A 17,772-nucleotide genomic window follows, 5' to 3' on the forward strand; every position below is an offset into this window, starting at 1 on the left:
ACTCTCTTGCCCCAAAAGCATGGTCGATGTTGATGATGAGTATGACTCCTCACAGCAAGGGGCAACCTAAGCCAGACACTATCACTTGGGATGCTATCATGGAAGGACTCAGGGGCTGCAACAAAAAGTGAGCAATGGACCCTTGTCCCCTGGCTATGTGACATAGCCAGAGTCCCCGTGTCCTCCGGGAGAAGCGTTTCCTGGCCCTAATCCACTTAAGCCTGAAAACCTGATGGGGAGGGGTGCAGCTCCTTGCCTTGCTACAGAGCACTATCTGGGGAGAAATCTGGCATAAGAAAGAATTTCTAAAAATCCTTTGAAACCTGCTTTGCTAAGAGTGCTTTCATTCATATGTTAAGGGTTCAAGCAGGAAATGAGCAGGTCTCTCAAAGTTTCTGCAAACCCCCTTTCCTGACAGACTCTGACTCACACTAAACCCTCAGATTTCTTTGAAATGTTATCTACTGTTTGATCCTTGCCACCCTGTATTCCTGTGTATTACAACTTAATAAAAGTCCCTGGAGGGAGGGGCTCCTGGCCTTTTTCCTCTGAGAAACTGGCCACCTCTCCTCCCCAAGCAGATCATGTCTTGGTAGTATTTACTTTCATCTGTAGTGGATGGGGGGACTTGAGGGCAAAGTTGCCCCCACACAATACAATGAACCCTAACCCTAACCCTAACCCTAACCCTAACCCATTCTATAACATGATGTGTTATAGAATGGTCCACCTGAAACTTGTGTAATTTTGTTAACCAGCATCACCCAATAAATTTAATAAAAATGAAAAAAACTTAAAAATAAACAAGAAATAAATTTTAAAAAATCTACATGGTGAATGTTATTCTAATTAAAAATAAATTTAACACTTAGCCTAGAACACAGGAAGAAACTGGTGGCCCACATGTCAAAATGCAAGTGTATTTTTAATAGTATAAAATTTTAAAATAACAGTATTACAATTTTTAAAAACGTAGATATATCCTGCATTTATGCATATGCATACCCACACACACATGTTTGCACACACATTGAATGTTTTAGTAACTCTGGATTGTTATTCTCAGAAGAAATTAAGATAATAATCCTAGGAGTATGTTGAGTAAATAAAATGATGACTTCGAAAGACTAATAGGCAATTTGTTATTAGTCCATCTTCCATCAACCATATCTGTTGGGAATTGCTCTGTCTAGTTTTATGAGTTGTAACTGCCTCACCACGGATAAAGCTGAGTGAGAGACCTTCAGACTATAAGCCACTAAAGAGCAAAGCTTATCTCTGGCAGCAGCACTGCTTCTGCTTCATCTGCTGCCCCCAAGGCTTGTTTGGTTAGTCAATGACTGGTACCATCCTTCAGAGGGAGTGATGGACCCTCTCCCCCTGGCTATTCTGACATAGCCTGAGTTCCCATTTCCATCTTGGGGAAGCACTTCCTGCCTCTAATCCACTTGAGCCTAAAAACCTATGATGGGGAGTGTAAGTTCTCTGCTGGCTAGAGAGGGTTCTGGGGTGATCGGGTGTAAGAAAGAATTTGTAAAGTTCTGTGAAGCCTGCTTTGCTAAGAGTGCTTTCATTCATATGATAAGGGTCCAAGCAGGAAATGAGTATGTCTCCCAAAGTTTTGCAACCCCCTTACTTGACAGACACTGACTCAGACTAAGCCCTCAGATCTTTTTGAAATGTTACCTACTGTTTGATCCTTGCCACCTGACATTATTTGATGAGCTTTACCTGTATTCCTGTGTGTTACAAACCTAATAAAAGCCCTTGAAGAAGGGGCTCTTGGTCCTTCTCTTGTGAGAGATTGACCACTTCTCCTCCTCAAGCATATCATGTCTTGGAGTTTCATTTTCATCTGTGGGAGATGGAGGGACTTGTGGGCAAAGTTGCCCCCACATATCTATAAAATAAATTGACTATGTTGAGTTTTTTGTGGGGACTAGCAATTGAACATGTGCTTACTAAAAGTGGAGACCTCTGTAGACCTTCCTGGGCTCCTCTGTCTTTAGATTTAATGTCTTCCAATATTTTATACCAGTTCTCTCATTAATTTCTTCTCCTTAGCACTTACCATACTCTGAAATTATCCCAGTTACATGTGGTATTTCTTGTTTGTCTTCTCTCCTTGAATGTGTAGCTATGAGGGCAAGAAAACAGTTTGTTTTGAGTGAACCCCTGGCACCTACAATGTGTCTAACATGGTGTAGGTCATTCATGTATATGTGCTATATGAATGAGTGAATGAATGAATGAGATGCAGGAGGATTCTCACAAAAGATAAATTTAATTAGATAATCTTCACATAAACTGACCCTGGCTAGTCATTTTATTTTTAATTTAGAAATATTAAAATAAAAATAATAGCATTAACAAATAATAACATCATGTGCTTATAATGTGCCAGAGAATGTTTTATGCAGTTTCCACATTTTTATTCACTTAATGCTGAGGTATGTAGCTATGTACTATTAATTAAACTATTTTACAAATAGAAGAACCAAAGAAGGAGAAAGTTCAATACCTTGCCCAGGAATGGAAGGTTGTTCTGGTTCCAGATTCTGAGCAGTTAGTTTCTTGACAAAACAGAACTATCTGAAAATAAAGAGTGTTAGATAAGAAAATATTTGATTCTGGTAAAAAATGTTTTCATTCTTAATAGCAGAGCTGCTTCTCGGGAACACATAGTTTCTAGGACACAGCACAGAGGCAGGATGTGGGCAGAGGTCACAATGGTTCAACTTCTTCAAATGCTGTAAATTGAATGCATGCAGTTTTCTGATATTCATATTTTTGAAACTTAATGTCCAACCTGACAGTATTTGGAATTGGGGCTTTCAGGAGTTAAACTGGCCATGAGGGCAGAAGCCTCATGAGAGGTATTCATGCCCTTATACTGGTGAATCCAGAAAAATACTGTACTCTATCTGCTGTATGAGGGCATGGTGCAAAATTAGTGGTCTGCAACCCAGGAAAGGACCTTCCAACCACCACCTAACCATGCTCGCACCTTGATCTTATCCCCCAGACTGCAGAAATGTGTGGTATAAATTCCTCTTGTGTATATGCCACCCTGTCTGTGGTTTTAGAGCACCATGAATGGACTTTGTCACTGACAGATGAGTTACTTTTCCAGATTACATTATCTAATGAATGGGAGATTCATTATTGTGGGAATTTAATTGTGTACATATTTTCTTATTTCTGTCTTATTTCTAGTGTCTGCTCTCTTTCTACTATGGTCTGATCTAAGGGCTGCTGGAGTTATTTTTCAAGGATATAATCCCTGATACAATCTATGGTTGAGCACTTTGATTTCTACTTTGAAAAAAAAAGGCATGCATTTGTAGGAGCAGTTAGTACTTCCTAATATATGTACACACCCTGCTGAACAGGAAGGTGGAACATGCTTTCAGTTTCAAATCGTACATTTGCAAGGACAAGAGAGAAAAGCCATGGACATGGCAGGTAAGTTTGTGTTTGTTTGATTGTTTTACTATCAAAAAGGGCCCATCTTGGGGAAAATTTTTAAAAGCAGATGACTTTTTGGGAAGCCATAATTAGCTTCTGTGAATGTTTAGGTAAACAGAACTGAGAGAGAGGGAAGAAAGAGGTGGGAGGTAAAGGGAAGTTCAGTGGGGCCCAGAAGCCTTTCAAAGCTTTCAAAAATAAAAAGCATGAGCTAGAAAGGAACTGGGCTTTACTGGTATTCTGCTGTCATTTTGCAATCTTAGCAGAATTATGTGACAGGGGGAGCACAATGCATAAGATAGATGCCTGCAGCAATTGTCCCCAAATGGAACAGCCTTCACTCACATTCTTTTATTATGCAAAGTTGAATAAGCATGAGTTACTGTCAGGCTGGTTTTCAGGCACTAACAGCCGTAGTAAATAGACTTCAGGGCATTCAGTGAGCATCCCTGGGTAACATTGAGGGAAGAATAAGAAATGTGGATATCCTCAGGATGACTGAACTGTGTGGAGGGGACGTTTAACGGGCTAAATCTAAAGAAGGCTCTTCCCTACTGCTGACATGAAAAAACAATGAGGTTGTTTTAGTGACTTGAAGAATATGTGTGCTTCGAATAGACAGGTTGCTGAAGTCGAAGAGGAAGGTGTTTATCCAATCGGTGAGCACTGGCACAATAAATGGCTTGTTGGATGGATTATTAGAGGAAAGAGTGCTGAACCAGGAGGAGATGGAGAAAGTAAGACATGAAAATGACACAGCTATGGATAAGGCCCGAGATTTGATTGATTCGGTCATTCGGAAAGGGCACCAGGCAAGCCAAATATTTATCAATCAAATTGTTGAAGTTGACCCGCAACTGGCTGGCAAGCTGGGGCTCGCCTCAGGTAAGAACAACCACTCAGACTAGAGTTCACAGAGATCTTGTGTCTTTGTACCCATATCTGATTTCTTCACTGGTCATGCTAGTTTGCCAACAACTTCTTTTTGTCTGGCTTCAGGGTCCCACTTGTAAATCTTTAGCTCTACTGCTGTCCCCTATCTCTTTACTCTTTTTTAAAATTCTTTAGCCTCAGTAGCCTTCTCTGGATTCTAACTCATTTTCCATCTTAATAAGCAGTAAAAGCTTCATACCATATCTTCCAATCCTCCTGGCAAGTTACATTATTTATTTGGTTAATTACTTACTTAGTTAAGTCTAGGGCTCCTTATAAATTTATATAGTTGTCTGACATAAGGACTTAAGATGCAATCTAATAAATTTTATTACTTCTCTTCAAATTTTGCTCTTCAGGATGAATAAAGCACATTTCAATGATGGTGAAGTACTCAGAGAATAAATTCAATACTTACAGAAAAGCTAGGATTTTCAAAGTGGATTCTTTTTTTCTAATTGTCCTCTGTATTTTCTTTTGAGTAACATTGTCCACTATCGGAGAACTAGGCTGTGAACCACTGTGTAAAGCCCACCCATCTACCTCCCATCTTGCTTAGGCCCTTGCTAAGGCCCTTGCTTAGGCCCTTAGTTGCTCAGGCAACTGATCTGCCCCTTCTACAGTCCCTTAGTCCCTCCACATAGCAGAGCTGGGATCTCAGGAGAACTCTCAGCCACTGGTCTCTTTTATAGGTCCAGTCAGATGAAAAATGTTCTTTGAAAGCTAGAAGCCATTTTTCCCAGGGACCCGCCTCTTTGTCTCTCCTACTGATAAAAAAAGTTTGAATAATTTCTTGTTTTTCATTCACTACCACTTTTTCAGCAACACTTTTCCCCAATTTAAAAACAATAAATAACAATAAGCATTCAGAAAACGTTTTTTCTTCCTTGTCCTATTCCTTTCAGTTCCTAGTCCTTGAATTCCAGAGGCACTTGGGCGCCCACTGTGTAACTCTAACACCTGGATTCAGCCTTGCCATTTGTCAAAAGATACCTCTTCAGTCAAGGCCATCATGAATTTATCGCACCGATTAGGGAGTGATAGATTCCCTGGACTTGCTAAGATAGATGATAATTTGATGCCCTATTTGAATAACTCTAATGGGAAAGATTTTTCTAAAGGAAAGTTCTTAGCATGTACACTACTGTCAAAACAAGGTCTCCACCAGAAAATGTTCTTGAATTTATCGGTCAATTTAGTCCAGCAGTCTAGATACAAGGATGAGGCAAGTTCCAGTCTGTTAACTTGGGCTTGACGTTTTGTGGGAGGCTATGGCTCTCCCTCTTTCAGAGCAGGTAAATAGACCACATTGTATCTAAGGAAACTTATCTTCAATAGGAACTATGTCATACAGACTCAAAAGTATGTCACATTTGTTAGCTCCTGCCAATTCTTAAAGTTTCTGAAATAAGCTTCTCCAGCATATATTGTTATATTGAGATCCTTATAAACTTAAAAAACTTTAAATGTAATTCTTCAAATTGACAATCATAATGAATCATGACCTCAGATGGTACATTATAGGTTTGATTGATTTAATGCACCAAATAGAGTAACTGAGGATCTTCAGTGTTTTTGTGTAGTGTAACACTGTATATGGCAAGTGGGGATTAGAGTGACTGTGGTCCACGCTCCTGTCATACACAAAAATCTACAGTGCCCTTTATGGACTGGCAGGGTGCTTTAGTAAACAGGAGCCCAGGATTAATAGTCAAGACAGATTTGTGTTTATATTCTGGCTCTACCACTTTCCTGTTCTCTGGCACTTAGGAAATTGACTTACCAGTGATTGAGGGTAGACCAGTGAGTCACCTCATCATCATTTTCTGCTGTGATAAATCTTAGCAAGGCTAACTGTCAAAGCTTAGATGCTTTAGTTTTCTCCAAAGCCAAGGTTAGCTGAGTTAGACAACCCACTTTGTACATACCTTTTACATAGTAGTGGTCACCTCAGGAGCCACCTTGAAACATGCATATTAAGAGAATTCTTGATTCTGTAGCTGATGGAATCTCAACTCCACCTCATCACAGAAAGCAGAAATTAAGGGATTCACTTATAGATACTCCTTTGTTCTGCCTCAAATGTTAAGTCCAGTCATTCATATAGTGAGGCTTTATATCCCAGTGAACAGGTGGTTCTAAGTAAATTACATTTTGAACAGTATTAAAAGTTGGGGACGTTATTTTCAATAGACAGCTTCCAACACATTAGGTCAACATACTTCAAACATGTTGGGTGATTATTTTAATGCCCTTTATCTTTCCTTAGGTCCACAATCAGAAAATTCTCATAATACACAAGATTCCCAGGCAGAGATACCTCCCATTCCAGGTATGGTACGCTCAAAGCAAGAATATTTTGAAGCTTAACTTCCTTGATATTAAGTAGAAATTCGTGTGATAAACCTAGAGTGGGTTTGCAATAGGTAATTCTCCTGGATTAATCCTATGTCTTTTTTGTTTCCCTATTCTCCTTTCACAGAAGTCATTCTTGCAGTTACACTACCACAATTATTCTAACAAATTATGAATCTGTGTCTTAAGTTCTGACTACCCACTTGAATGCCATACTTCACTATTGTAGTGCCTGCTGAACATGTGCACTCATCTCCAACAGACTCCATTTTTTATGAATATTGAGAGCTGAATTTGCCATTTATTCTTTCCAGTACATTGCTCATCCTTTGGTTTTCATGATTTGGTTGTTGGTGCCATCATCACTGTTATTTGAACCAAAATCCTAAATTAGCTCTTTAGCTTTCTCTTCTCCCTCATACCCTTCAAGCAGTGGCCAAATTTTATTGATTCCACTCTCAAGTACAGATCTGTCCAGCCACTTCTAAAGGTATTTTTAAAAAGATTTTATTTATTTATCTTTAGAGGGGGAGGGAAGGAGAGAGGGAGAGAAATATCAGTGTATGGTTGCCCTTTGTGCATCCCCTGCTGGGAAATGGCCTGCAAACCAGGCATGTGCCCTGACTGGGAATCAAACCTTGATCCTTTGGTTCACAGGCCTGCGCTCAATCCGCTGAGCTACACCAGCCAGGGCCAGCCACTTCTAATTTATTATTATAGATCAGAGCCTGTATTCCCACAGGTTGCTGTGACTCTTCAGCAATAACTCTCATATTTTTCTGGTGTTCTGAAAAATGAAGTCATCATTGTCCCTCAATAGGCTTTAAGCTTTATGAGAACATTGGACATCTTTGACTTATTCATAAGAACGATCCCATCTAACAGTAATTGATTCATAGTGTACATACAGTGAACATTTGTCAAAATACTATTTTACTGAGTAATTTCATCAAAATTGCTATTATCTGCTACACCATTAGAACACTATTTAGCATATGGCCACTGTGTCAAAGACCTTGATCTGTAGACTGTTCTGAGTGTAACTAACAAGACAAAGAAGGTTCCTGTTTTTATACACAAGTTATGAATGACCACCTACTTAAGAATCCCCACCACCGCATTAAAGTTAGCCAAGAATTTAAGGATGAGTATAACCCTACACACACCCATATTGGTTCAGGTGATATAAAATGCTGCAACAATTCACATACTTTTCTTCAAATTAGTTAGTTGTTTTTTATAATTTATTTTTATTTTTCATTAATGTTCAAATACAGTTGTCTCCATTTATGGCACAGATTTAGAAGAAGCCCATGTTTCATTTGTGAGTGGGCAAACTTCATCAGCAGGCATCTCTCCACTGAGTGCAAACTCAGATGCCTAGACCTCTCCCATCATATGAGTCTGGTATCTGTGCTATAAAATGCCAAAGCCACTGTGGTCTCAACCATCAGTTAATGGCATTGGAAAAAATATGGGAAATCACTGGTGAGACATTGTGCTGGGCTTGGCCCGGATATGTCACACCATAGTCCTGCCTGTATTCCTGGCCTTGAACTCAGTCACATGGCCAAACCAAACTGCTAAGGTGGTTGGCAGCACAGACCAGCTGTGTGCACAGGAAGAAGACAGAATTTTGTTGAATAGCTAGCCAGTCTCTGCCACAAATATATAAAGGCAAAATGTTTCATTTCACACAGTATTGAAGGTGGTCCAAGAAAATCCCAGGTCCAAGATGACAAGGAAGACCTTAAAAATGTTTCAAGCCTCTCCCCTGAAAAAATGGTCTCAGATGTATTGAGTCTTGACAAGGTCAATATATGCTAGATTCCTTAAATGGCAAACTTAATTTTTGTATGAATCCAGCTTCTTTCTTACTAAATAATAATTATTTTATTTGTTCTGGAAAAGTATTTCACCCACAATTCTCAAGTTATTTCATTGGAAAGTGACTCTTCTCTCTTAAAGTAAGAAGACCTTAGATTTGAAAAAAATAGAGGCCAAGGAAGTAAATATGCCATCAAATTTGGAAATTTCTTTAATAAATCTTTTAAAAGCGGTTATCCCATGCATGTTTTCTTAGGTATTTCAGTGGATGGGACATCCACTATATAAACAAAGGCCCAATTTTTTAACTAAGAAAAATTAACTCTGATATAATCAAATTGTTTCTCTTTAATATTTTCTTTGTTCTCTGGACTTGTGTATCATGAAAGAGGATGTTTCTTCCTTCTAATAATGATTTCTATAGTTTTTCCAATATATTTATTCTAATTCTCTTTTACTTTACCCACAGTAAACATATTTCATGATGTCTGGGATTACCTAAACAAATATACTATCATTTCTTCAAATTTCCCTTTAAAATTAAATATAACTTTCTTATGTAAATAGTCTAGTTTCTAAAAGACTATCCAAATGTTGAGAAAACATATTTACTTTGATAGAGAGATTATGTTACTTCTTTAGCAAGTACATCACACTCTTGAATGGTGTTAAACTTGTAATGAAAGTAAGCCCTAAACGTTTCACTGCATAAAATACTATGAAAGCTCTTCCTCACATATTTATGTAATCAATGTTTAGTGTCATGAATTTATCTAGTATGCATCCTGATTTTAGCATTTAGCATTCTATTTCATATTTATTCTACTTAACACATTTAATATTCTTCATTCTCCTCCTCATATGTAGATACAGTTGAGGGATTCTGAAGAACTGGACAAAACCCCTTCCTTCCTCCATTTTTTCCTTTCTTTTTTGTCTTATCTTCATTCGTCTCCCTCTCTCTTCTACATCATCTTATCCTTTGCTTTCTTCCTCCTTCCTTCCTTCCCTCCCTTCCTTCTTTTTTCTTTCCTACCTTCCTTTATTCTCTCCTTGCTTCTTTCTCTACCCCTCTCTCCCCTACCACACCCCTTTTCTTTCTTCCTTCTTTCCTTCCTTCCATCTTCCTTCCCTTCCATCTCTAATGCCTAGCGTCATACCTAGTAAGTAACTAACTAAATAAATAATAAACATATTTATTTTGAAATACTCTATTTTAAATATTTTTGAAACATTTCTCTTCCTCCATTAAATTTTATTCTCAACCTTAAATCATTTGAAATAATTTTATATTTTAACTATTTCATGTAACATTATTTTCTGAGGAATCTGTCATGCATGGCCTTGAAAATTTTTCATTTTGTTTTTTTATTTTAAAGTGTTTGTAAAACTGCTGATCTTAAGAGATAAAGGTAGATCCTTGTACCTTACCACTGGAAATCTCCTCTGGTTTGAGATATGTTCCAGTAGCAGTGTTAACAACTAGCCCAGCATTTTTCGTTTAAGGATTTATTGTCTCCCCTGTGGCTTCATACACAGATGATGCTGTGATTGGACCCTCGGGGACGTCATTATTCATAATGTCTCTTGTCTATTGCAGCTCCTGAGGCAGTGCAAGACAACCGAGGTCCAGCAGGGAGTGTCAAGCTTTGTCCTGCAGAAATAGCAGAAAGAATAAGGAAAGAAAAGTCAGGAGAGGTGCTGTACTCAGAACACAAGGATCTGGGTGGAAAAAAAACAACAACACTGGACCATTGTAAAGGGCAGTGGTACATTCTTACAACCAGTTTCCTTGAGAGGTTCTGGAAAATCATCCTTCTGTTTTCCTTACATAAAAGATTCCTATCTCTTAGAATCCCAGGCTTATGTATGGAGTTCTAAGATTGACACAACTCTCTAGGTAGAACATTATAATAATAATAAGAGCATCCACTAAATTCTTAATATGAGTCAGATAATGTCCTGGGAATGTTGGCTATAATAATAATACCTTAAACCCTCAAAATAGACTATTTTATAGATCAGGAAAGTGAGGTATAGATTATAAAATATTTTGGAAAAACGAGTAAGCTAAGGAGTAAGTTTTTAAATTCTACCATTCTTGTTTCAAAGCCTTTTTTTCATGCAATAGTAGCTTTCAAAATAATTAAATTAAATGTGCAGTTGTCATTTGGGCATTTGTAAACTCTATTTTAACTCCTATAGTAAGATTCATTTGCCTCCCCCACCCCAAGTTTATAATCTATGATTCATAAGATTTGATTTCTAGATGAAACTAAGGAAAGAGGTCTTACACCATCAGAGTGAATATTTAATTAAAGAGAACAAGACTGTTTACGCAATCTGCATTTTCTACAGATTTACCCAATAATGGGAAAGGCCACTCGCACACGTCTTGCCCTCATTATCTGCAACATAGAATTTGAGAAGCTTTCTAGTAGAGCTGGAGCTGAAGTTGATATCAGTGGTATGGAGAAGCTGCTAGAAGATCTGGGATACACCGTGGATGTGAAAAAAAACCTCACTTCTCTGGTGAGTTCTTCCCGAATGCAAGGACAATGATCACACCCTTCTTGTTTCTAAAGTTCTGGTTGAAGCACTGGAATCTTCATCTCTTGATAGCCTAAAATTCAAGTTCTCCCTTGGAGTGTGTTTAATGCTACAATAATTCCCTCTAACACAGAGATTTTAGCAAAAGTCTGGTAGAACTTTTATTTGGGAATTGTTCTATTAAAACAATAATACCCTTTCCTGTCTACTAGAAATTTCTGTAGTACCATGCTATACTGCTACATCACCTTTGTTTGAATTGAAACTGAAATTTTATTTTGTTCCCATTGACTTTTATATCACCCAAGAATTTTTAAATGTCTCTTTATTCAATTCCCAAGGTGCCATGATAATGAATCTCACTGTCCAAAATCAATTGTATGGTCTCCTCTAGGACATGACTACAGAACTGAAGGCATTTGCTGCCCGCAAGGAGCACAAGACTGCTGACAGTACTTTCTTGGTGCTCATGTCTCACGGTATTCGAGAAGGCATTTGTGGGAAGAAACACTCTGAGGAAGTCTCAGACATATTATCCATCAACACTGTCTTTCAAATTTTGAACACTAGGAACTGTCCAAGTTTGAAGGACAAACCCAAGGTGATCATTATCCAGGCCTGCCGTGGTGGTGAGTGCTGATGCTGTCGGACTGAACACAAGATGTGCACGTATAGACTTCATCATTCATACACATTCAGTGTTTTTTCTTTTGGGTGTGTGAGTTTGCTCCTTAATGTCAGAGAATACCTACTGTCACCAAACAAAATTATAGTTGCTTTGAGTTATATGAATGGTTAGTAAATATTTATTCTATTCTAAAGTAAAATGGAATATTTTTAACCTTAAGACTTTGATATTTTAATTGTCATTAGAATTCATTTAAGGGTTACTGGAAATAAGAGTTCTTAAAAAGATAGTTAATGGGATGTATTGTGTATATATGCATACAAATGAAAGATGGAGACAAATAAATGAATAAATATGGTTGAAGAGAAGTTTAAGGGAGAAAGCAATTCTTTTGGCTGTTGGAAGTCACAAGAAAAAAATCTTGTCTTTCTAGAGAACGAAGGGGTGGTGTTATTAAAAGATTCAGTAGGAGCTTTTGGAAACAGCTCTTCACAGGCTCCAGAAGATTTTGAGTATGATGCCATTAAGAAAGCCCATGTAGAGAAGGATTTTATTGCTTTCTGCTCTTCAACACCAGGTAATGAGTTCTTGTGTAAGGCACCTCTGAGGGAAGTACTAATGCAGGAATTCACATACACTCAGTAGAGAATGAGCATCTGTTGACCTTTCCTTGAAACTTCTGAAGAACAACTCAAGCAGTCCTCCCAGTTTAAACCTTTTAATTACCCCCATCAAATGTGCATATATTTTTTATTAAATTAGTACTTAGTAAACTCCCATGGGGCCAAATTAGTCCCCTGGAACTGCAAGGGATAAATAGAGGAATATCTACACTGAATAAATTAGGATCTGACTTCACATGGAAAAGGTTCACAATGTTGGGCTCATTCAGCAGTTCGATTTTCCTGGACTTCATGTATTTACAGAAAAGTAAACTTTGCAGGGAAAGGGAGGGTAAAAAAGCAGATGAGGCAGTTCGAGGCTTTAAGTTAAGTTGGTTTCAAATAGAAGTGCAGAATGAATAAAAAAAAGAAACCTTAATGATTTCTAAATCTAGGCTATGGATTAAAAGTACTGCCAATTATATTCTGACCCTGCCATTTATTATTTGTAAACTAGTTCTACTTATTTCTCCTCTCTGGGCTTTCTTCAAATTCCTCACTGATATATGTAAATGCAAATGTCGTTGTTCTAAGAATTAAATAAGGTAATACATGTGAAATATTGAGAATGATACAGAGTAAAACACACATTAAATAATTGTTATTATTAAAGACGTATCTATTCGTAACTTAACTCAAGGCTTTTACCTTGAGTTACTTTGTAGCTCAAGGTTTAAATAAAAGTTATTTCAATTCTTTTATCTATTATGTTTTGAAATTTTGGGGGCATTCACATTTTTCTTTGATTACCTATGGCCTGAAGGCCTTGCCTCTGCTCAAATAAATTAATCTACAGGTTAAATTATTTCCTTTAATGAGGTATCTTCTTTCAGGGCATAGCCTGTTTCTTCATTGTGCTGATGATGTCTTAATGTAGAAATCAAAACTTTTTTTGCAGAAATCAAAAACAATGACCCTAGGCAAAAAGTCCTATACATTTACAGCTTGAGTGTGCTTAGCCAACTTTGGAACTGGACAAAACTGTTCTTTCAAGTCCTTTGAACCTAGCATATTCTACAAACATTTACGTCTAATTTCTACAGCCCTTCTATGGTCCTGATTTCTTTCTTCTTTTCTTTTACTTTCCTCGCCCCTCCACTGTAGGTGGCCCCCAAGATCATCAATTCTGTCATCTTCAGCTAATTATTTTCCACTCATAAACTTAGCTCCACATTTTCGGGTGTAATTATTTCCTACTGCACTGTAGTGCTCTCCTGAAGACACATGACCATTACTCCCTTAATTTTACAAAGAACTGGAGAAGATTTTTGCCTCCACTTTCTCTCTCATCTCCTTCCTTTATCTGGAACCAGCATCATAAAATAGCTGTGGTTTTAAATAGAATATTAATCCGTTATCATTATATATCTTAGTACCATTGTTATTGACTAAAAGACTTTATTAACACTTGTGTTTTGGTTATATGCATAGCTAGTTATACCGCTTCATATATTTCTTTCTGTAATTTGAAAATGGCTTAATGATTTCTATGTCTCTATTTTTTATATAGTTAATATAACTGTTCAATATTCTCTTTTATAAGACTGTTTTGTCCTACAGTAGAGTCTTTCTCTCTTAAATGTTTTCTAGGCTTGTACTTCTTTTATATTTACTTATATTTATATTTATAATTTACACCCTTTTCATATTCAGTTAACATTTTCTTTGTACAAATACCATATGACCATTATTTGATTTCAATTAAATTATTTACAATGTAGATATTTAAAAAGTTATTAATATAATTACCCTGTATAGAACAGATATAACATATCCTACATTCTCCTAGACACTTATAATACACTATGTCTAAACTTTAACTATATTTTATGGCAGAAGTGATTACCCTAGCCTTTGTAATCAAGGCCTTTGCATTTAGAGTATATCATTAACTTAGATCATAGTTAGTAAATAGCACTTGTGAGATCCACTCACAAGTTATTTCTTTTCCAAAGCCCAATCACTTCTCTCTACCCTATTCTGCCTTTCTCTCTCTATCTACCAAATTTTTAAATCCTTGAACTAAGATACAATGCCAACCTAGCTTTTGCAACACATATGGAATCCTTCATAGGACATAATAGTTGTCAGCTATAAGTAAAAATATATTAATTAACATTGAACATACTCACTAAATAATGGCATATAGTGTATAGAAAACAGTATGACCTCAACAAACATCCTCAGCTGCAGTTAAAATTCTAGCATTCTATCTTTCTGTCCAGACAAGAGTTTTGCATGAGATTTGGGATGTGCTTTATTTACAGATAATGTTTCTTGGAGACACCCCAAAAATGGCTCACTATTTATTATGAAACTCATTGAAAATTTGCAAGAATATGCTTGGTCCTGTGACCTGGAGGAGATATTCCGAAAAGTAAGGCTCTAGATATTTCTCATATTCTACTTCCCTGGCTATTTGACTATTCTAGTTGGAAACCTAGGGACAGCTCTGGCTATGTTTATTATCCAGAAATGTACTTCTTTCCAAAAGAACTCTGAGGGTCTTGGGTGAGTCAGCAAACTTGAAAGCTAGATCCAATATGCTATGATCTAGAATCAACCCCTCAAAATAATAATTTATTTATTTTTTAAAATATATTTTATTGATTATGCCATTACAGTTGTTCTATTCCCCCCTTCATCCCCCTCCACCCTGCACACCCCCTCCCCCACCATTCCCCCTTTAGTTTATGACCACGTGTCTCAAGTTCTTTAGATTCTATATTTCCCATACTATTCTTGCCCTCCCCCTGTCTATTTTCTACCTACCATCTATGCTTCTTATTTTCTGTACCTTCTCCCCCTTTCTTCTCCTCCCACTCCCCTGTTGCTAACACTCCATGTGATCTTCATTTCTATGTTTCTGCTCCTGATCTAGCTGTCCTCTTAGTTTGCTTTTAAGTGTGGTTGTTAATAACTGTGAGTTGGCTGTCCTTTCACTGTTCATTTTTGTATCTTCTTTTTCTTAGGTAAGTCCCTTTAACATTTCATATAATAAGGGCTTGGTGATGATGAAATCCTTAAATTTGACCTTATCTGAGAAGCACTTTATCTCTTCTTCCATTGTAAATGAAAGTTTTGCAGGATAGAGCAATCTTGGATGTAGGTCTTTGGATTTCATGACTTGGAATACTTCTTTCCAGCCACTTCTTGCCTCTAAGGTCTCTTTTGAGAAATCAGCTGACAGTTTGATGGGAACTCCTTCGTAGGTGACAGTCCCCTTATCTCTTGCTGCTTCTAGAATTCTCTCCTTCATTTTAATCTTGGCTAATGTAATGATGATGTGCCTTGGTATGTTCCTTCTTCCGCCAAGATGGAGGCATAGGTGGAAGCACTGTGCTTTCTCACACAACCAAGTTTAAAAACAACAAAGTTTTAGCAAGAAAAATACAGCCAAACCACAGAAAATTGAGCTATACGGAAGTTTGACAATAATGAACCCTTCCGCCAAACCGGTAAGAGGGGCAGAGCCAGCAGCAGAGCAGAGTTGGGCAGGAAAGTTCCACCAGACAGACCCGGGAGCACAACCCAGGGGCACAACCCAGGCATGCCAGCAGCCATGGGTGGATCCCAGGTGTGGAGTAGCAGCAGGCAGACCCACTGAGGGTGCAAGGTGGTGGACTCACTGAGGGCTGACCACGGTCACACATTCGCGTGCAGATAAACCGGTGAAGGAGCGAGCAGTGGAACAGACCACACAGGCCCCAGTGGTGGGAAGCAGCAGGGGGACTGCTATTGCCCCTCTCTGACCCCACCCCCACACACAACATCAGAAAACAGCGACCTGTGTGGCCCCGCCCTGGTGAACACCTAAGGCTCCACTCCTCATACACAACAGGCACAAACAGATCAAAACATGGCTCAAGAACAACTCAGAGCCCCAGAGCCAACAAATCTAAGTGATGAAGAAATAGCCAAACTTTCAGATGCACAGTTCAAAACACTGGTGATCAGGATGCTCACAGAACTGGTTGATTTTAGTCACAAATTAGAGGAACATATGAAGGCTAAACTAATTGAAATGAATAGAAATGCACAAGAAACCAATAGTAATGGAAAGGAAACTGGGACTCAAATCAAAGGAGTGGACCAGAAAGAGGAAAAAAATGACCAAACAAAAAAGGATGAAGAAACAAGAATTCAAAAAAATGAGGAGAGGCTTAGGAACCTCCAGGACATCTTTAAATGTTCCAACATCCGAATTATAGGGGTAGCAGAAGGGTAAGAGGAACAGCCATGAGTGGAAAACTTATTTGAACAAATAATAAAGGAGAACTTCCCCAATCTGGCAAAGAAAATAGACTTCCAGGAAATAATAATTATTTTAACTCCCCTATAGCCCTAAGTACACAAAGAAGTGGACTCCTGTTTGTCTATGTCCATAGCTATTAGATTCATCAACAGATTTAAAAGATCTGGTCAATTCCATGCTTTGATATCCATACCACTATGATTCTTACAGGTGCACAAACTTTTTATTTTGCTATACTTTTTGTAAATTTTTCAGCTTAAGTGAAGATTCTTCCACTCAGGAAAAAAAAATACACACTGTTTTTTCCTATAGGTTCGATTTTCATTTGAGCGTCCAGATGTTAGAGTGCAGATGCCCACCACGGAAAGAGTGACTTTGACAAGATGTTTCTACCTCTTTCCGGGACATTAATATAAGTAAGTTGTATTAATGTCAAAGGACAGAAGTGTGTGTGTGTGCTGGGGGTCATAGCATTGTAGGGACAGGACCGAAACTTCATCTTGGCCCAGGTCTCAAGGTCTAGTAAAATAAATTCAAGGCACTAAAAATATGTCTTTCTGTTTGTTCAGTTCAGAGCACATTGCTCTTCTTTAAAGTTCAGCAGAGTTAGATGGCCCTTTCTCAGGGTCAGCTGAGAGAGATTGAGATGTGTTCCATTGGATGATGAAAGTTTGGTTTTAGATGTTCTTCACTTTTCCTCAACAGAGCAATATTCAGACACAGCATAGCCTCTTTCTTCTCATGAGTGTGTATGTCCCCATAAGTGGAGTAATTTTTAAACTTGTATTTTTTAAATAAAACTGTGTTTATAATGTTTGTTTTATTTATTTTTCTTATAGGAAACCAGAAGTTCTGTCATTCTGTTCCTGTTTTGGGAATTATGTCAGCAGGAAACAGATATTTCTTTAAACATTTCAATAAATGTGAAATAAAAAAAACAGAAGAGTTGTTATGGGTGTTTTTTTTTATTCTGAGACAATAGGGGGTAGGGTTTGGAACTGGTAATGGGTGTTTTTAGATTGATCCATGAGAGCTGACCTGCCTAGATGAAGTTTCGGCCCTGACGAAGAACAGTACCATTCTTTCTTTCTAGA

The 17,772-nt window shown here is 37.8% G+C and overlaps 1 protein-coding gene across 2 annotated transcripts; it reads left to right on the top strand.

The window, feature by feature from the left end:
- Window positions 1-3,395: 3,395 nt before the first annotated feature.
- Window positions 3,396-17,615, top strand: CASP1 (caspase 1). Of its 2 annotated transcripts, XM_037161027.2 has the most exons (10): window positions 3,396-3,465; window positions 4,087-4,353; window positions 6,671-6,733; window positions 10,184-10,281; window positions 10,942-11,115; window positions 11,528-11,762; window positions 12,195-12,338; window positions 14,691-14,800; window positions 16,991-17,094; window positions 17,518-17,615. In XM_037161027.2, exons 1-9 carry the CDS (start codon window positions 3,453-3,455, stop codon window positions 17,087-17,089), a joined length of 1,203 nt encoding a protein of 400 aa, XP_037016922.2. In that variant the 5' UTR covers window positions 3,396-3,452; the 3' UTR covers window positions 17,090-17,094; window positions 17,518-17,615. The 2 variants fall into 2 exon arrangements, with proteins under 2 accessions (XP_037016922.2, XP_037016931.2); XM_037161036.2 differs by lacking the exon at window positions 12,195-12,338.
- The last annotated feature ends 157 nt before the right edge of the window (window positions 17,616-17,772 follow it).

The sequence above is a fragment of the Artibeus jamaicensis genome, unplaced genomic scaffold (genome assembly GCF_021234435.1).
Source record: "Artibeus jamaicensis isolate MK-2021 breed Jamaican fruit bat unplaced genomic scaffold, CSHL_Jam_final contig_585, whole genome shotgun sequence".
Taxonomy (NCBI): domain Eukaryota; kingdom Metazoa; phylum Chordata; class Mammalia; order Chiroptera; family Phyllostomidae; genus Artibeus; species Artibeus jamaicensis.